The sequence below is a fragment of the Mytilus galloprovincialis genome, chromosome 12 (assembly GCF_965363235.1).
Source record: "Mytilus galloprovincialis chromosome 12, xbMytGall1.hap1.1, whole genome shotgun sequence".
Classification (NCBI taxonomy): domain Eukaryota; kingdom Metazoa; phylum Mollusca; class Bivalvia; order Mytilida; family Mytilidae; genus Mytilus; species Mytilus galloprovincialis.
Window position 1 is genome coordinate 27,643,191 of NC_134849.1, and position 22,683 is coordinate 27,665,873.

At 32.9% G+C, this 22,683-nt stretch overlaps 1 protein-coding gene across 1 annotated transcript; it reads right to left on the bottom strand.

Annotated features, from left to right (window-relative positions):
- Window positions 1-12,317: 12,317 nt before the first annotated feature.
- LOC143055188 (uncharacterized) lies at window positions 12,318-13,769 on the bottom strand. The gene has a single exon (XM_076228327.1). The coding sequence runs from the start codon at window positions 13,657-13,659 to the stop codon at window positions 12,565-12,567; it is 1,095 nt and encodes a 364-aa protein (XP_076084442.1). The 5' UTR covers window positions 13,660-13,769; the 3' UTR covers window positions 12,318-12,564.
- Window positions 13,770-22,683: the final 8,914 nt, after the last annotated feature.

Genomic DNA, 22,683 nt, shown 5'->3' on the forward strand with positions numbered 1-22,683 from the left:
TTTTCCTTTGGTCTTTTTTTGTGATAATTTTTCATATCGTGCTCCTCGCTGGAGATGGAAAATTATCGCTCGAAACTAAGGAGTCACGTGGTGTTGCCAAAGAAATTGACATGAAATTGACAACGTCATAGGTAAAATAGCGGTAAACAGATTATCATTGTCCATCTCAACGAAAATCTACAATTATATTTGTATACAGCAAAAATGTCGGAAATTGCTCCGATTCATTTTTCTCTAGTGGTCTCTGAAGATCATCTTTTCGTCCCAACTATTATTTCTATTACGAACTTTTCTCAAAAATAAACATATCTCTGTACATTAACCTCAATTTCAGGTATAGAGATATGGTCTGCAATGACATGTGCTTTTGACCATCCACAAGAATTTGCGATCTACTTCAATACTTTGATTAAAATCTTTCATTGTATATTATGGATCTATTTGCAAGTTTACAACGTATACGAGACGTTTCATGTATTGACTTTTTGTCTCGCTCTCTCTTTTTTTTTTATATAAATCCCTTGTATCTTGAATCTGTATGTATTGGCAAAAGCCAGGAACCTGTAGTTTAGTGGTTGTCGGTGGTTCATGTCTCGACCCACAGTTAATATTTTGTAAATGTTTTTTATGTTTAATTTGGCCAGTTTTTTGTGTGTCAATTGTTTCCCACTTTTCATGTCAAGCCTTTTATAGACGACTTTACTGTATCGGGTTTTACCATTGTGAAAGTTTCCTTTTATTGTTTGAATCCACTCTATATCTTAATTAGCAATATATCACAGCTATTTGTTTTTGAATTATAAATCTGACTTTTAAAGTCTTGTTTTCCAGAACAAGCATGACATATTTTTCACTAGGGGTTAAATTTTGCAACGAACAGTCAATCAAATTACACTTTTGTTAATAAAGAGGAAACCATTTTAAATTTATTCATTTGTTAGGTTGGGAGATAGGAGATTTCATATATGGTTGCCTTGTAAGAGCTGAAAAATAGACATAATTGGCGACATATTCGAATGAACAATAATGCCCTAGCTCTTCCCTTTCCCATGCTCCGAATTCATCTATAAATTTAAACCGACTATCACGAAATAGCACAATAGTGTTGAACGTAGAGTTTAACACCATCAGTCATAATCTCTTCCCTAAAATACCTCAACTGGTTGTGTACGTGTAGTTCTTATATTTATCCATCTTAACGTCGTACAGGGATGTCCTACTAAGGCTTTCATACCATAAAAAATATTTAAAAACACTGCTCACATTCTGGTATATCTGCATTCATAGATTTATTAATGTAATTTAGACTAAACGACACCATGTTTGTTATGAGCATCTGCCATCCAAACTAAATATAAACTAGAGGCTCCCAAGAGCCTGTGTCGCTCACCTTGGTCTTTTTGCATATTAAACAATGGACACAGATAAATGCATGACAAAATGTTGGTTTGGTGATGGTGATGTGTTTGTAGATCTTACTTAACTGAACATTTGTGTTGCTACAATTATCTCTATCTATAATGAACTAGGCCCAGTAATTACAGTGGAAGATATTTTGTAAAAATTTACAAAAAAAATATGAAAATTGATAAAAATTGACTATAAAGAGCAGAAAGATCTTTACCTGATAGACAATTCAACTCTGGTTTCAGAGATATAAGCCAAAATATACATTTTACCCCTATGTTCTATTTTTATCCATGGCGGCCATCTTGGTTGTTTGGCCGGGTCATCGGACACATTTTTTAAACAAGATACCCTAATGATGATTGTGACCTAGTTTGGTTAAATTTGGCCTAGTAGTTTCAGAGGAGAAGATTTTTGTAAACGTTTTCCGACGACAGACGACGCCAAATGATAAGAAAAGCTCACTTGGCCCTTTGGGCCAGGTGAGCTAAAAAGGAAGAGGCGGAAGACATTTGTCTCCCCAGAACTGCTTGCAGCGAAGAGAACTAAAGAACAAAAAAAATATCAAGAATTCAAGAATAAAAGTATGTGGTTCCGAATGATGAATGCACACGGGTTTTAAGGGGATTATGAGAGGTGACCTTTGGTGACACCCTTCGCTCACAATCAAGATAAAAGTCTATTGGGGACGCTAGAAGTACATGTTTGCCTATACCATCCGGATATTCTACTAACACATTTATGCAGTCTGTATGTATGGTGTCTCTGACTGTTAAATACAGTCTGTATATATGGTGTCTGTGGTTACAAGATGTTGTCTGTGGTTGTTAGATGTAGTCTATATATATGCGTGTTATTTGTGGTTGTAAGATGTAGTCTTCATATACATATATAATGCTATCTGTGATATTTAGTTAAAGTCTGTATATATATATATATGACATCTGTGGTTGTTAGATTAAGTCTTTACATATCTGTTGTTGTTAGATGTAGTCTATATATGGTGTCTGTGATTGTTAGATTAAGGTTTACTATGGGGTCTGTGGTATTTAGATAAAGTCTGTATAGATATGGTGTCTGTGGTTAGATTTAATTTTTATATGGTGTCTGTGGTTAGATTTAATTTTTATATGGTGTCTGTGGTAGAATCATATTCAAAACAGTGTGGTCCTGGCCATTGATTGACGACCTAAATTGTCCCATTGACTGTCACAGATTAGGTGAACGTTTGTCTGTAACGACAATTGCTCACTTCTTACTTATTATTGAATTTAAACTGTGGGGTCACCAAACTTAAGGTTCTTAACGCCTTTAATAATAAAATAATTCGAAAAATTATTCAGGAATAACCTTTATGTTTTAATTTATATTATTGATATAAATCAACACATCGTATTATTCCGGATTAGTTTTTCGAATTGCTTTATTTAGGTATTGAGAACCTTTGGTGACCCCACATATTCAGTGTCTTTAAAAAGTACATAGTGAGCAGTGATTGTTACCGACAAACGTTCACCTAATCTGTCCCAGTCAATGGGATAATTTAGGTCGCCAATCAATGGCCAGGACCACACTGTTTTGAATATGATTCTATGTAGATAAAGTCTGTATATACTAATATATTGTGTATGTGGTTGTTAAATGTAGTCTTTATATGTATCTGTTGTTGTTAGATGTATTCTATATATTGTATCTGTGGAAGTTAGATACAGTCTGTATATATATATATATATATATATATATATATATATAGCATGGGTTCGAATCCCGGCGAGGGAAGAACCAAAAATTTGCGAAAGCAAATTTACAGATCTAACATTGTTGGGTTGATGTTTAGACGAGTTATATATATATATATATATATATATATATATATATATATATATATATATATATATATATATATATATATATATATATATATATATATATATATATTGCATCTGTGGTATGTAGATAAAGTTTTTATATGGTAAATGTGGTAGTTAGAAGTCTGTGTATATTTGGTGTCTGTGGTTGTTAAATGTAGTCTTTATATGGTATCTGTGGTAGGTAGATGTAGTCTTTATATGGTGTCTGTGGGATGTAGATAAAGTTTTTATTTGGTATCTGTGGTAGTTAGAAGTCTGTGTATATTTGGTGTCTGTGGTTGTTAAATGTAGTCTTTATATGGTATCATCTGTGGTAGGTAGATGTAGTTTTTATATGGTATCTGTGGTAGGTAGATGTAGTTTTCATATGGTATCTGTGGTAGGTAGATGTAGTCTTTATATGGTGTCTTTGGTTATTATACGTAGTCTTTATATGGTATCTGTGGTAGGTAGATGTTGTCTTTATATGGTGTCTGTGGTAGGTAGATGTAGTCTTTATATGGTATCTGTGGTAGGTAGATGTAGTCTTTATATGGTGTCTTTGGTGATTATACGTAGTCTTTATATGGTATCTGTGGTAGGTAGATGTTGTCTTTATATGGTATCTGTGGTAGGTAGATGTAGTCTTTATATGGTATCTGTGGTAGGTAGATGTAGTCTTTATATGGTGTCTTTGGTTATTATACGTAGTCTTTATATGGTATCTGTGGTAGGTAGATGTTGTCTTTATATGGTATCTGTGGTAGGTAGATGTAGTCTTTATATGGTATCTGTGGTAGGTAGATGTAGTCTTTATATGGTGTCTTTGGTTATTATACGTAGTCTTTATATGGTATCTGTGGTAGGTAGATGTTGTCTTTATATGGTATCTGTGGTAGGTAGATGTAGTCTTTATATGGTATCTGTGGTAGGTAGATGTAGTCTTTATATGGTGTCTTTGGTTATTATACGTAGTCTTTATATGGTATCTGTGGTAGGTAGATGTAGTCTTTATATGGTGTCTGTGGTAGGTAGATGTTGTCTTTATATGGTTTCTGTGGTAGGTAGATGTAGTCTTTATATGGTGTCTTTGGTTATTATATGCAGTCTTTATATGTTGTCTGTGGTAGGTGAGATACTGTCAACGTATAACAAAATAGAAGTTGTTTTATATGGTGTCTGTTTTTGTTAGATACAGTCTGTATATGGTGTCTTTGGTTATTAGATGAAGTCTGTATATGGTGAATGTGGTGTTAAATACGGTCTGTATAGGGTGTATATGGTTTTTTTTTAGGCACAGTCTCACTCTGTATTTGGTTTCTTGGGTTGCAAGATGCATTCCGTATATGATGTATGTGGTTATTTGATAATGTCTACATATAACAAAATAAAAGTAGAACATGTGGTGTGATTGCCAATGACACAAACTCTCAAGGGGGACCAAAACAACGAAGTGTTACAACTTTGAAATCGTATAAGGGTAAACGAGGAGGGTAAACGTAATAGTAAATGTATGTTTTCAATTATTTAGTGACAAGGATTGACTTTTAAAGGTATGCAAAGGAAAGTTATTGCTTTTCATATGTTTATCATTTGCTATCAAGTCTATACGATATGGCAGCGATCATGATCATGATGTGCTGTGATTTAAACCCACTAAAATTAAGCAACACTGATCTTTATTTTTAACTTGATACTCCGAAAGGTTTTCTTGCAGAAGGACCGTGGCACAGGTCAACATAACAAGTCCCATTAACTAGTACGGTTGGGCTGGCCAGTATTTTTCCTATTGAACAATTACTTGCTGTGAATCGAATGTTTATCCATAGTACGAACATATAATATGATTATTGCATGTCTTTTGCTGGACTTCTGATGCACGTAGTTTTACATTTATGTCAAGGTAGCGCTGTACAGTTAGAAAAACATTAATTAAAATTGAACCACAAAATGTTTCATCATCCTCTATTCCTATTTTTCAAATACATTAACCTAACTGTTTGTGTTATACACGTTCAAATGTATCTTTCATAGATTTTATTTTCGAAAGTTAAAAGAGTGAAATATAATTCCTGTTTTGTGTATCCATGGGAACATTTTGCATTAATTTACGTATTAAATTGCAAAAAGAAGGGTGAAAATATCACATATTCCCCCAAAATTTGAATCAAACTAGAAGTTTAATGCCTCTGAGTGATACCTTTTCAGAAACTATTTGACAATAATCTACCCAATGATCAAATAAAAAATGGGTGTCTCTCGCCCCATTTTTGTCGCAAAATTAATCACAAAGTTCGTGCAACAAAAAGTTGTAAAAATATAACAATAATTGACAAACCATTGCCTGGTTTTGATATGCAAAGACAGACTTTCATACAGAAAACAGCCATATTTCATACATTAAATACTCTTGATGCTCACTATGAAGGCCTTTTTAATCATCTTATCATCAGCTATCCATAAAAGAATCTTATTGAACACTACCTCTTATATTTGAAAAAGTTACCAAAATGCGAATCTACACACCGAACGGTGGAGTGCTACCTAAATCATAGTTGTGGTTTAATATGGAACGCCACGACTGCCTTATGTTAATAATCAGCATTATACGCAGTGTTCACAGCATTATATGAAGTGATCACAGCATTATAAGTAGTGCTCACAACATTATATGAAGTGATCACAGCATTATATGCAGTGCTCACAGCATTATATGCAGTGTTCACAACATTATATGAAGTGCTCACAACATTATATTAAGTGCTCACAACATTATATTAAGTGCTCACAACATTATATTAAGTGCTCACAACATTATATTAAGTGTTCACAACATTATACGTTTTTTGTTGTATGATGAGATTGATGTATGATGAGATTTATGAATGATGAGATCATTCGGTAAACTTCGTTTTTTAGCGGAAATTACCGAATCCATAATTGGTAAATTACGGTAAATTAATGCCCAGCAAACAAATTTAAACAGTTATTATTATATATGTGATCATTAAGGCAATATACAATATTTAAAACTGATTGAAATAAGTAAATTAAGAAGTATGATCAATTTAACCCAAGTTTATTCCACACCAGGGCATTTTAAACTTATTTTGAGGATTAGTTTCACCATATTCACAACTTAATATGTATATATGTATTTACTAGAACACATCCGTGATATCGCGGGTCTGTAACTGAATTAAAGAATATAACTATGCGTAAGCCTTATTTTAGTATTGGTATTGTCATCTGATAAAGTCATGCCGATTATAAGAGGAAGTTTTCTCTGCTTTTAACATCTTTCTGTTTGAACCCGTCGACCTGGAACTTGTCAATTTAATATTGGTATTATTGATTTTGTTTGGAAAACAAAAGTCTCTGGAAAGGAGTATTTTTTAATCAACAGTTTTGTCCTTTATGAGTTATGAATAAAATTGAATCTTTGATTCGCTGTTTAAACGTCTAACAAATTGAAAACTGCACATGCTGTACCTTTACGCCTTATTTTAAGTCCAGATTTTTATTATTCTTATTGTCATCTTAGAAAGTCATACTGATTAAAGTACTACAATCGGAAACAATGTGACAATGATTGAATTAAGTAGTTTCAACCCTGTGATTACGACCCGTGTACAGTGGCGGATTTACCGGGGGCACAGGGGGCACGTGCCCCCCCCCCCCCCAGTTCAGGTCACCAAAAAAATAATTTCTAACATAATTTTATTGCTACTGAATCTTCTTATCTAGAGCGAAAATGAATCACAGCTTGATTTGACTTCTTAAACTGGCCGTTAATTAATGCCAGCGTCCACATGCGTGATTTATGACAACTTATCGATGGTTGTGTAAAAATTGACACCTTTGTGTGTTTTAAATGTCTCTTTGCAAGCTTAAATTATGGAAAATACATTTACATGTCGATTGGAATAGTACGAATTTTTATTGGTTTATAATACAATACAGATTAAGATCGATTACAAGGTGAAACTTTTGATCTGTGTTTTTAAAGAATAGGTAGAAATTATATGTTTAATGTCGATTATGTTGGTATACATCTATATTTAGGTACTTAGTTCCTCTCCATTCCAAAATACAGTACTCACAATACCATTTTATTTAGAATTTATGTTTTTTCTCTCTTCAAAACTTTCAAAACTTTTTGGTGAATTTATTCAGCAACAAATCAAATCATTTGTTTTTTGATACCATACACGCTTGTTTTTTAAATGGAATGTCCTGTTTCCTTCCCTCTTATGTTCAAGGGAAATCGACGATTTGCCCCCCCCCCCCCCCTTTTTTTTCACCGGTCTAGGAAAAACATGATGAATTGACATTTTCTTATAAAAAAATCATTAATAAAATGCTAAATTATTTTCCTAAGATCTATTTTGTAACTGAATCTGGGACTTAATCATTTCTTTGAATGTCCGAGCATACAGTTATATTTGTTTATTTTTCTTGTTTCAATTGCCATGTACATGTATGAGGCTAAAAAAATGTCACCATTTGTAAGGATATGAAGGTGTTTTACAGATATTAGAATAATGTACAAAAAATTAAGTCTAGAGAGCAAGACCAAATAAATATAGAGGTCATGAAGAAAATATTGATTGATTGTATGTTGTTTAACGTCCAGTGGCAAATATTTGATGCATGTTGAGGACAAATATAATAAAGATCAATTGGCAGGAAAAGAAAGTATAAAGTGAAATAGTAAAAACAAAGATCTAAACTGAATATAGAGATATAGAAACGATGATCCGAACACCCCCAACCCCCTTAGAAAAAAAACAACAACCAAAAAACAAAACACTCACACTCGCATATACCGTATATACATCTCTAAAATATCTAAAATTTTGGTTTCATTGTGCCCCCCCCCCCCCAGACATCAAGGTTCTGGATCCGCCCCTGCGTGTATATAGCAAAATCTTAAATACAGCGTTTCGTGGTACTCCTGTCAGATGCGGAACGTACATATAATGTTGGATATATTATTGGTATCGATTCGACCCCGAACTTCTTAATTATTGGCAATATTAATTATGTAGAAAACAAAAGGGTCTGGAGTGATGTTATTTTTAATTAACAGCATGGTACTATATTAGTTATATATACTCTCAGATCAGTACTTATAGTGTCTTTTTATTGTTGGGATATACAAGTACCCGCCCACATGCACGTTAACTCTATTTTCTTGTTAGATCATATGTATTTATATTTGTACCTATCTAATGAGTTAATATAAAAAAAGAAGATGTGGTATGATTGCCAATGAGACAACTATCCACAAAATACCAAAATGACACAAACATTAACAACTATAGATCACCGTACGGCCTTCAACAATGAGCAAAGCCCATACCGCATAGTCAGCTATAAAAGGCCCCGATACGACCATGTAAAACAATTCAAACGAGAAAACTAACAAGCCTTTTACAACTGATTTTCATAGTTCGTTCTTATGTTGTTCTGTTACGCCACTGTCCCAGGTTAGAGGGAGGATACCAACATCCCGCTAACATGTTAAAACCCGCTTCATTTTGCATATATGTGGCCGTCAGGAGGAGCCTTTATTTCAGTGGTTGTCGTTTGTTAATTAATGTGTTATATACATGTTAGTTTTTCGATCGTTTGTTTGTACATAAATTAGGAATATTTTTCGTTTATCATTTCGGGGCCTTCTATAGCTGACTTTCCGGTATGGGTTTTCCTCATTGTTGAAGGTCGTACTGTGGCCGTTTAGCTGTTTAAAATTTCTGTGATGTCATTTTGTCTCTTGTGGAAAGTTTTTACATTAGCAAGCATACCACTTTTATATATATATGTACCGTGCAAACTGACGAACAAACGTAGTAAACGTTTTATTCATCCCCACAAACTAAATTCTCATAAGAGATGATAACTTTAAATGAAAATGTTAAACAGGGTCTTGAAAGGGTAAATTTTTCTATGAAAGTTTAAATTTCTATATAAGACTGCTGATCATATTTAGAAGACAATGTTAGTACTTGCCGGGCTAAAAAGCTTGTAAAACTGAAATGGAATAATTGATGTAAAGTTATGTTTAACACCTACAGTGAAATGCTTTAAACTGCATTTTCCATATCTGTTAGATACTTATTCATGTAAAAATGCCAAATTCTGAAAATCTATGCCAAAAATGACTCTATCATGACATATATAAGCTAGCGTAATATGGCACCTATGTGTTATAGAAAGCTGACTGTTTTATTTAAAAGGTAATTAAGCTTTTTAAAACTGAGTACGGACTATAAAGTGGCACCTTGCTAAATTTCTTCAGTTGGAAATGAACTCGAGAATGTATCATACAAATTTTCCTTCGATATTTCATTAAATAAACTTTTTATTATTTAACTATCATTTTGCCATTCGTATTTCTTACGACGAACAGAACTACTTCAATCATTCACCTCTCAGTTTCATCTTTTCCTTACTTATTTCAATCAGTTTTAAATATTGTATGCTACCTTATGATAACATGATTTTAATAACTTTTTAAATTTGTTTGCTGGGCATTACCGTTATTTACCAATTATGGATTCGGTAATCTCCGCTAAAAAACGAAGTTTACCGAATGATCTCATCATTCATAAATCTCATCATACATCAATCTCATCATACAACAACAAACGTATAATGTTGTGCGCACTTAATATAATGTTGTGAGCACTTAATATAATGTTGTGAGCACTTAATATAATGTTGTGAGCACTTAATATAATGTTGTGAACACTGCATATAATGCTGTGAGCACTGCATATAATGCTGTGATCACTTCGTATAATGTTGTGAGCACTACATATAATGCTGTGATCACTTCATATAATGCTGTGAACACTGCGTATAATGCTGATTATTAACATAAGGCAGTCGTGGCGTTCCATAGTTTAAATAGGAAGAACTAATGTACATGAATGTCGTGTATTTTCAGTACTTAGTATATCACTGTATTGATCATGAGTTCTTTCTGTAAATGTATTAGTAAAGTGCGTTGCTTTAAGCTTAGTCCATTACTATGTAAATGTATTTTTTTTTAGAACAAAATTTGACAAACTCAGTGGCAGATCCAGAATTTTTCATGAATGGGAGCCAATTGAATGCCTAAGTGGGGGCCCGCTCCGGTCATAATTCATTCATTTCCTGTATAAGCAAATAAAATTTCTCCTACGTGACAGTCTTTAACAGTATAACTTAGAAACAAAAACACACTAATACATTTTAGTGTTTGGTACAGGTAAAATTGAGAAAGGAATGGGGAATGTGTCAAAGCGTTAACAACCCGACCATAGAGCAGACACCAGCCGAAGGCCATCAATTGGTCTTCAATGTAGCGAGAAACTCCCACACCTGTAGGCGTCCTTCAGCTGTCCCCTTAAAAAATATGTATACAAGTAGTGATAATGGACGTCATACTAAACTCCAAATTATACACAAGAAACTAAATTAAAAATCATACAAGACTAACAAAGGCCAAATGTAGAGTGTCGCTTTGCTACAGTTGAACATAGAACAGTTTAATGCTGAATAAAGGAGAGAACTCTTTTTCTCAGAAAACATAGGTAAACATTCAAACAATCTATCCACTCTGAACTGTGTCCACACTTGTTTCCCTAGTAAAACATGACATGTTTTCTTTGATAAGTCTATGGATGGCTGCTTGAAGACGTAATATGCAGGTTGAAAAAACATAAATAGTTAAAACGGCTTAAACAGACAAATCTATTTAACAATAAAGCAACATTAGGTAATATGACTCTAGGCATTTCATTTGCCAGGTTATTTCAATACCAGCTTATATCTACTGTGTATTAAACTACAATAACATGCCCTAGATACCTTGGAATCGAAAGTGGATAATGACAAAATCTAAAGATTTGTTAGACTACATACAACCAAAGTATGTTTTATTGTGCAGTAATATAAAAGAATTGACACGAATATTCACCATTCCGATGATAAGGAAACATTTGAATAATTGGTCTTGCACTGATCTACCAACAGACATAAAACAACATAGATTCAAAGACGTTGAATTAAGGAGGGATAAATCGTACTTTAGAAAAATGAAAACCCACTCAAATCACAAATGAACATTATATATCTTAAATTGATGCTATGAAGGTTTCTTAATTTTTGTTACGTTCGAAAGATGTGTTTTTCAATACTGCAGTAACCAATCGGCATTGTAATAAGAAACAAACGTGTTTCTCTTCTTCTCGACTTGTTCATGCATTTACCTGTTTACATAAGCTTCTAAAGACGAATGAAAAGCAGCTATAAAGATATTTGTATCTCACTTAATAAGTCAAAGTTTGGTGACTATGTTACGTTGAACGCATTGATCCCATCGATCAGGAAATAAATGGACAAAACATATATACAATTAAGTCTGTCTTATATCATAACTTACATCTTTAATTTACAATGAGGGTCGGTTAAAAACAAATCTGGTGATTTTTACTAGTTTTGTATATGTTCAGCAATGTTAAATGACGTGTATTGTATCAAATCATATAAATACCCCGAAAAATACCAAGGTTTTAGACTCAAATAAAACAAGTAAGATTTCCACAGTATTTTTGTTGAATACTAGTAGGTGCAATTTTGGTACTCGGTGCAATTTGGGTACTGTGACGTTATATACCTTCCAAATATCGTGGTTTATGTGAAACCATGCCCTCTTTTATACTCAGTGACGTTAGCGACAGACATACTATATCATACATTGTGTTTCTCTTTAATTTAGCTACACTCTGTCCAGTTCATTACGAATGAAACGGATTGGTTGAGTTGACAGCAATTGCCAAATAAGATTTGATTGTACTTAATATTTTGTTAATGTATGACACGTTAAACTCGATGGTCATTTTTATGGAAAAGTGTTTGGTTTTTGTAACAGATATGAAAAATGACTGAATGATACTCAGCTACATCATGACGGAATAGACCAATATGGCATATATTTAAATGTGTCGAACTGTTATCAATTTAATGATGACTCGGGGATAGGAAAGACTTGTTAACAGTCTAGGCATTTATTCTTTTTATATAATACTAAATACAACAGAACATTTTCATTCAATATTTACATCGATTCTGACAAAAAAAGAAGCACAATCAACGAAAAACAAGAAAATTAGTATGTACACATTATGCACTCTAATGTTCTTTGCATCAACAGATCAAACATCTTATGCGCGTATATATTCGGGTCCACATATTCGACAACATGGTGACATAACAGATAATTATCATGAATAATAAATGTTAAATCTGTAAATGTCTATCGATTTAACAAATGTTGTGATATTACGCCTGATAATAAGTTGAACAATTCTTTGGCCTGTGTTGGAGTTTCAATGACATCGAATTCTCCGATATCTAAAAACGTGAGAGTATTTATTAATTGTCTAAATTCTTCTTTAGTGCCTCTAGGTAGAACAGCATCCGTGTATATATCAGTTAAGTAATCCAATACAACTATGTCGCACGGCAGTTCATAAGAGCAGTCATATTTATCGTAAATAAAAGGTTGGTAGAACATAACGTCAGGTATACCATGTGGACATTCAACATTTCTTTGAGATCTTATTCTGTGTGAATTCCATGATTGTAGAAACATGTCTAAATGTCTTTGAATAAGTGGTAGGAAACAAAACCGTATGCATTCAAGATGCACAGGGTCGGCATTGTTAAGTATACCTTCATCTACCATATCTTTAAACAAATTCCTCCAAAATGTTGTGAAATTTCGCATCAGAAAACTCCATAGCATTTCGATCTTTTGGTTGGCCGTTGATCTTCCTATTGAAACACTTCTATGTCCTGCCATGCTATCAGTATGAAATGATCTCAAAGCTATTTGAATACGTTCAACTATAACATTTTCAGTTCCTGCATCCATGCGTACTACCCTTGGAACCCTCTTGCTTGTCTTCAAATACTCAAGAAAATGTCCTGCAACTATACGGGGATTTTTATTTGAACTTGTAGCTTTCAGCCAAAGTATCTTTCTTGAAAAACCGTCGATTCCACCATGGACAGATATTCCAAACGGCTTTAACTTATCATATCCATCGACGTGGATGCAAAAGCTCGGTCCGTTACTTAAGTATCGTCTTCTTGTAAGCCTATGTCTTTGTCTCATTAAAACGCCGTCTCCGTCAATAGCTTTCAAAACTAGTCTAACCGTGAGTTGTGAAGCTCTTACGCCTAGGCAGCGAAGTACATTCCATAAAGATCGATAACCTATATTGGTATATCCTGCATTTCTTAACTGTAGAATTTTTGTAACAATATCAGCAATAGCACTTTCAACTCCTATTTTTTGCAATCTCAAACGTTTTTTAATTCTATAAAATGATCTTTCGCTCAGCATTATATGATGTATGTTTAGTAAAAACCCGAGTACTTCTTTTGTTGTAAATGAAAAACTTGTATAGTATACAACTAGTTCATCTAATGATGCATCTATGTCTGGATATGGAATAGCACTGGTCTTGCAGAACAGGAGAAGAGCAAGTACCATCTGAAACATAAAAGTGTACAACTTAGAATATTAGACTGTTATTTTATTGCATTTGATCCACTGAAATGGTCTTATCCGATGTATGATAAACTTGGGGAAGATGTTCAGATAGCTTTAAAGATTGGATCAAAATGAATGTATGCAAAGATATTTATCAGTAGATAACTGTATTATATTTAAAGCTGCGACGGCAGCAATTCGCGATTGGATGATCGCAAATTATCTTTACTGGCAACGCGTTGACAGAGCCAGTAAACGGGTATTTGCGATCTTCAAATCACCAATTGATGCCGTGGAGCTTAAAATAAATATTGTTATCTTCATTCTTATGAAACTGAGAGAAAACTCAAATCATAAATTTAAAATCTGCCATGCATCGTATGCACTTGTGTGTACATTATCATAACATCAATTGTCAATTGATGCCATAAAAATTGATGACGTTATCCTATCAAATGGAACTAAAATACTGAACTCCGATGAAAATTCAAGACGGAAAGTCCCTTATCAAATGGCAAAGTCAAATGACAAAACACATCAAACGGATGGACAACGACTGCCATATTCCTGACTTGGAACAGGCATTTTCAAATGAAGAAAATGTAGGATTGAACCTGGTTTTATAGAGCTAAACCTCTCACTTGTATGACAGTCGTATCAAATTCCATTATATATAAAACGATGTACATGTATGAACAAAACAGACATAATAGGTCAAATAGTCACAATATTGGTATAGCAGTCATACTTGTGTCACAATCTCAAAACAAACAAATATTTAACAAAAAGTCACCTATCAAATTAAAAACCCGCAAAGGGTTGCTAGCGAACTCGTACGAGCTTTCTATAAATTTTTTTTTCTTCAATGCCAATTTTATAGGTCTTATTTTGAGGTTAATGTTGGATTATGTGTATGAATGTTGAAAAATTCAAATGACTTAAGGTCAATTTTGTTCTACCAAACAGATCATATTGAAATTCTATCACGATGTTAATGTTGATTAAAGAAAGGTTTGTGTGGAAAATTGGGATTGTACTTTCAACCGTTTCTTAATCACAGTTACCTTGTTGACCAGACTTATAATCCTGGTACTTTTGATAACTAATAACATCCGCGCCTTTTTGTTTTTGCTTATTTCTAACTTCCTCTGTGGTAGGTTTTTTGACATAAAAGTAATAATTTAAAACATTTTAAATTAAACAACGGAAAGTCATGAGCAATACAAATCTATTTCAAATAATTCATGCTCTTAGTAGTTCAAATGTAAAGAAACTGTATTTTTGCTCATTTTGATATGCATGCAAGGTGTAAAAACTAAAGTTGATTATTTTCCTTTCTTCCTTTCAGGCTGAATCGGAACCAAACAATTTATTTAATCTATTTCCCTTTGGATCAGAAAGCACTACTCAAAAAAAATTTTGATGACACATGTAAAATTGTATATGATTTGATATGGTTAACCATATATGCCTGTTATAAACAGGTCGGGAACTCTAGATTTTCTGACGTGAAAATATTTTGCATAGTAAAATGTAGTAACTTCCAAAAACAGAAGGCTGATATGGCCTTAGAATACTGACCAATCGACTCAATGAACTACAATGCATTGTAGGCTACATCGAGTTTACTATGACTCAGAAACACGTGAAATAAGTAGGAAAACTGTCCACTATTATAGTTTCTCGGACTCTCATAATAGATGGCGTTGTTCTATGAATATGTCTAATGTAAAATACATAACATAATATTTAATGTGCATGTTCAGATTAAAATAAAAATTGTTTACTGCATGGCTTCACGATTCTATTTTCCTTTTCGCCTTGTAAAAGTAGTTGAACTGTTTTTTATACGCCTGTCAAAATTTTGACGGACCTATTATGGTATATAATTGTCGTCTGTCCGTCCGTTTGGTTCAGTGGTTTAGGTTGATCTTGCAGTTGCGAATAAGAAATGAATACCCGTTGATAAGGGATGGCAAAGTCCATGTTTTGCTATGGCAAACCCCAAAAAATATAAATTTCAATCAATATATGAAATAAAAGGTGCACAGAGGCATTATATTATAAAGAATTTGTGAAAGTTTTATTAAGTTTTGTTCAATGGACAAGGATGATCTCGGAGTTGCAGATAAAAGATTGGTACCTCCTGCATGACTACCATAACGGACGAAAAGACGGACGGGGGTAACGATTACTATATCATGACCCCCACGTTTCAAGTGGGTGGTATAAAAAGAACAAACAGTAGCTATTATGTTGATACCATGAAATATTTACTTACCAAAAGCATTGTTCAGAATGAGGGGTAGCTTCCTTTGAATGTAGGTCCACTTAGTCTTCTCTAGTCAAATGAAGAAATTATTAAACAAATGATTCATACGGGAGAAAATGGTCTAGTTGATCGGGTGTTGATCATAACGAAAATGGCCGTTGAATGGCTGCTCACGCTACATATGTAAATCGAAATGTGCTATCGCCATAATTATGATGACTTAGCTTTAACTTCCGAAATTTAAAGCGAAAAAAATTGTAAATCGCGTTAAATAAGTGGTACTGTTTTTACACAATAAAATCATCGCAATAACAAAGACGTCTTGTTGTTAGATATAACGAAATATTGCCATAAATAAGGCGACTTGTGGTATATATATAGCAAATATTGCGATAATTAAGTCTTCTTAGTGTTAAATTTAACAAATCATTGCGCTAAATAAAGTGCCTTGTTGTTAGATACAGTGAATTATTGCGATAAATAAGGCGTCATTTTGCAATATACAAAACATTATCGCAATAATTATCAAATATGGTTTAGTTATAAACAATAACACAAGGCAGCTCCAGGCTTCCGTAAGCTTGCATTACACAATCTTTCCTTATTAGCATACTTCTTTACTTAATCCGCATTCTTTTATTTGGAAGATACTTGTCTGTTTACTTATTCCGTACTTTATACTGTGTACAATTTATCTGTTATTGATTATTACATTATTTGTGTATCTTGGTAAAGTGTTTCTTATTACATGCAATATCACACAAAAACTAATCGGTATAAAAACATATAACGCTAAATTTGTTCTATAGTAACAAACAAAAAATTGAAATGACTGGAAAGAATATAAAAATTTCTAAAGAGTAAAAACAAGTCTTCTAATCTGCTTTTTATAAATATTTTATAAAAGTATCGAAAAAAATAAAAAGAAAGTTAATGCAATACCGTGACATTTGATGTTAGAACAGTTAAACAATGCCTATACCATGGTAGTTCAACAATTGCTGGTGTACGGGAAAGAAGAACGTTAAAATTCCTATTGCATTTATCCCATACCTCATTCTCTCCAATGCTTTTATATTTGTATTAGTTCTGGTTTTAATTTTTTAAACATAAATACATCGGTCAGTGATTATGAATATTATATACAACAACGTTTTGACGGCATTACAGTTGTATTTTCACAAACCATGTGTTGAAACACAGGATTGTCTATAGTGTATTTGTTTATTTGGTTATAATTTTTTCTTTATATATTTTTGTCTTCTCTTGACGCGCGCAAATAAATGTATTTTTTAAAATTTAATTTCGTAAGAAATTACAGCTTTTTCGGACAAAGGTTACGTAAATGTTTAGATTAGCAGAAGTTGATAGATAACGCTTCACAACAAAATAACCAAATAGCAAAAAAAAATCAAAGTACCGAAGTACTGCACATCGGATGACCGCAAGTTCTTGTGGATGGCCAAAATCACTTGTCACAGAAAAAAATCACACGGCTCTATACTTAAAACTGAGCTTAATGTACACAAAAAAAATTTTCTGATACACTTTATTGCGTGGATAATGAATAAATGACGGGAAATTCAACCTCACCGTACTAGTATTATATTGTAGTGATACAAATCAGTATATACTTGTTTGTTGTTATGTATTATATTCAAATAACAGTTACATGTATATATACAGTACATATTTTTCATCCATTTGTATATTCATTCTATTCTACTTTTGTAATAATAGTGCAGTGCAAGTGCATGGTGGACACTCTTTTGTTGAAACTCGATTTTTCTAAAAGATTTAATATGAGTAGGCATTCATATTTCCCCGGATAAAAAAAAACCAACTTGTGCTTGTCGGGAGTGTCGCAAAACGTTGTTTGAGATATTCAACTGCATGCTTTGACACAATTTTTCGATACATGTGCATATAGATATTATCAATAATTGTTTTTACTTGTACATATTTATCGAACGACAACACATTTTCATAATTAATGGTTTAAACAAAAATATTTATTATCAGTATTCATTGAAGAGTTGTTTTTATAACAATCGATAAAGAATGCTATTTTGCACTCGTTATTATCCGCGTAGTTATCATGTTTATAGATCGGATAAAAACCCAAAACGAATATTACGTAATAGAAATCTAGGCGATAGCAATACACCGGAATGCCCTCACGGTCATCCACTGTAAAAATAGTTTTGCGTCAATTGTTACCAAATTGATTAAAATCCATCAAGAAATGGTCCCTCATTTTTTATATGAAGACAAGAAACCTGTACATTTTATGTAATATATACAGCAAAAAATTGTAGGCCGTGACGAATCATTATGGCCATGTATTATATATTTCACATCTTCTTTCGTTCTTAAAAAAAACAAAATGTTTTCTTCACATTCCCCTTTTCTAAAGAGAACATATTACCCGTGTCTCCTTTTATTACCAGAAAACGATGTGTTATGGAAAAATATAGGTTTTGTTGATTTTCTTCGATTGTATACAATTTAGCATAGCAAATATAAGATTTGGCCACAGTTATTAACAGAATAAATTTCCAAAATACGCTTGAGAAAAAAACTTCAAAAGTCAGTAGCTGGTCATTTTTTTATCAGTCATAACACAATCCCTGCTGTGAAGACAAATAAACAATTTAATGTTCACAAAACGATATATCAATAAGTTGTTAATTGGATAGTGATCTTGCTATTTGACTAATGAAGCCTAGAAACTAGCCGTCGTGCTATAACGTTTATACAATTTTACCCATGAATGATGCTAGCATTTCTGTATAATACTGGTTGATGAAAAATTTTAATATAAATATACCAATACATTTATACATAATTTTATATTTGACAATATAAAGTAATGCATCTTTGGATGACCATCAATAGCAGAAACACAAAAAAAAAGTGTCGCGTCATAGCAGGCTATATGGGATGTGTCGTTTAAAAGCGTTTTGTATTAAATCTTAAAAAAGGGGCAGTACGAATTAATTAAAATTAGCGAAATAACTTGACATCGTCAAACATACTGTTGAGTGAGATGCGATGGATGCCCATTTCATACTATATATTGTATTTAATTTATTATTTAATTTCTAAAAGTACTTCACCAAATGACCGGAATATCTCAATGTATTTAGAACTGGTGTATTTATAGATGATCATAATAAAATATGTATAAGGCCGTGTTCATATCAAACGCCGTGTACAGTAAACATGTTTACATTTGGTTTAATGTAATGTACACTAGTTTCACATTAAATTTGTTCACATCTATACACCTTGTTTAGTTACCTGTACATAAGATTTGTTCACACTTGTAAACTATATGTCATTTGAATGTTCATTACGTAGAACCGAATTCAAATTTTCGAACAACTTTTCTAGCAGTGAGGAAACGACTTTTAAAAAAGGGGGGGGGGGGGATTTTCCCACAATTTGATTTATTTTTAAATCGGGCCATTCAGATGATTATAAAATGAACAAATATTCTGAATCCAAAGTTTCCCCATACATTATAGTGTTAAATGTTGAATTGGCACCTACGAAACAGAACTAATTATAAAATTCGCGCGAGAAAAAAATCTGACTCAGAACCCCCCCCCCACCCTTGTTTTTTGGAAGTAAAGTGGTTGCTCCTTTAAGAAAGTCATTTTAGATGATTTGCAGTAGTTTAAAGATGTCTCGATTACGCATTAAAACATAGGATCGTCATCAGCGTGCTTACAGACGAAGAAAAAGAATTGCGATGTTAAGGATCACTACATTTCTATCTCTTCTGTTTGTTTCAAATGCTATTTTTGTCTCCAGGGAGTATTTGGCAAAGGGAGTGGGTCTCATGTACTACACAAACAAACAATTAACCTCACCCTTTTTCAGTAATGCATTTATAAGTGAATCGTTGTTTGAGTATACAGACCAGTGGCAAATATTTCTGTCAGTATGTACGTCTAATCGATTCGGGAAGACCTTTTCAAATGAATTATGTGTTCGGCAATGATGATGGATGAGTCTTGATTAGGGGTGAATAAGGCTACGTAAAGTGTTTTTATAACAAATAAATATATCAAGTTTAGACAAATATTTCGGTAAAGAACTTTATTAATAAGTGTTGTAAGTATCAATTTTATAAAAAAAAAATGTTTCTTTTTTTAAATATACATGGGAAAATTAAAGTTCTGAATGCCTAGTTTCATTGTGCACACTTAACCTACACAAGGCCTACATCGACTATCGACTGCATGTAGACAAAACATGATTTAAACTGCATATTAACATTGAGTGTTATCAATGGGAACGCAATTATGTTTAGTTTATGTGTGAGTTACACTAACACAACACAGAATTTAGGTCAATATGAACACGGCCTTAGATTAGTTCTTTTTTAGCTACCAAAGGGTTATCAAACATACGTTGTGTTCCAAAAACTAACACAGAATAATATAAACGCACCTTAATCAATGATAGATTTGGAAGTATTTTATTAAAGCAATTGGTCAACAAATTTTTAACAATGCAAGACTTTCGAATCTTTAAAAAACATAAACTAGTTATACTAAGGATATTTTGTTTATTCTAATACAGGTCAAGGTACGGCCTTCAACACGGAGCCTTGACTCACACCGAATAATAAGCTATAAAGGGCCCCAAAATTGCTAGTGTAAAACCATTCAAACGGGGAAACCAACGGTCTATAATCTATATAAAAAAAAGAGAAACGAGAAACACGTTTATTTATATAAACAAATGCCAGCTACTGTACATCAGATTCCTTTATGTTTGTAATATATATATGTATCTAGGTTTATCCCAAGACCATTCTAAGACACCTATGGATATATCCCGACTTTGGAGCAAATTTGTTATATTTTATTTTTAAATTAAGACACTCGTTAAACTGACTTAGTACTAAGACGTGCCATAAGAACACCCTAAGACACGTCCAAGTCATATGAAATTACGAATGTCGAGATTCGAAAAGGTAGTTATAAATTTGAGTATAACATGTATAAGTGACATAATATTTCTTGTTGATGTAATCATTTACACTTTAGTAACGGAAATTGAGACCAGACTTGATATAGCATATAAGTATGTGTGTATTAGTATAGAAAACTTAACAGCAGGGACATATATATTTTCTTTATTCCAATGTTTTCTGATTTGCTTAGAGCGTCTGAATGCAACATTTGCTGTAGAAATAAGTATTGTTAGAGGAATTACTTCAAATAAAGGAGTTATCGTTGGATGCATTGCATGTCAGCTAGGTTCGGTTCTTCAAACAGTGATTGAAATATTCCTGTTTCAAAAGAGTTTATTAGCATGTAATACGAGTTATGTCTGTATCAAGATAGCTTACATATATTTGTTTAGGGGCCAGCTGAAGGACGCCTCCGGGTGCGGGAATTTCTCGCTACATTGAAGACCTGTTGGTGACCTTCTGTTGTTGTTTTTTTCTATGGTTGGGTTGTTGTCTCTTTGGCATAATCCCCATTTCCATTCTCAATTTTATTAGTTATACCAATGGCATTTATATGTATGTTAACATTACTCTTGTATATAGTGATTGTTGTGAGAATCTACATAAGACAAAATAACCGCCCGGGTTCCTCTAGCAACACAATGATGACACAGATGACGATGAGGGCTCTCAAAACACTAACTGTAGTGATGTCGATCACACTATTTGTTAGCGTACCAAATTGTATTATTGCGTTTTATTCGGAAATTCTATGGACGTTCGGAAAACATCATTAGATGGACTTTTTACACAATATTTTTGGTAATAATTAATCCACTTTTAGATCCAATTATTTATATTATTCGTCTTACAGATGTTCGTTAACAGATTTCAAAGGTACATTGTGCATGCTGTAGAAAAAACGATTCACGGGTTGAACCATGAAGTGAAAGCACAAAATTAATGCTCAATTCGAGATTTCGGACATTTCCGTTTCGAATCAATAGTTTTTCTTTCTTAGCACTACAAGTTTGCAGATAAAATCGGAGCTGTCAAGGAAATTAAGTCGAATCATGTATATATGAAGGCTCCTAGTTGAAGTTCGCACCTTGGTCTAAAATGGTTTTATTTTATAAATTGTTATTTGGATGGCGAATGGTCTCATTTGCACTCATACAACATCTTCTTATATACAATTTATATGAAAGTAACATTCGGAATTGCTTTTCCAAAGAGGTAGGGCGGAGGTTTTCTAATAGATAGTGATCATTAAAGCAATCACCAAAACAATTTGGACAGTATATCCTACAATGCAAAATGCAATCGACCGACCAATCCGTAAAAAAAGGGCCGCAGATAGACAAACACCATTAAGAGCACCAAGTTCAAAAAGCTTGGAGTTGTACAAGAATAATATTAGGTTGATTGATCTATAATTAATATAATGAGGATAAACTTCATCTAACTATATTTTTTTATTTAAAACATTACATTATTGACAATAGTGAAATAAAGGGTACTATTTTATAATTGGATGCTTGCAATTAGTTCAGTTATGGTAAAAAAAGAATGCAAAGCAATTGTCTTTTTTAGGAAAACATATGCCAAAGATATAAATTTGTTACTGGTACCC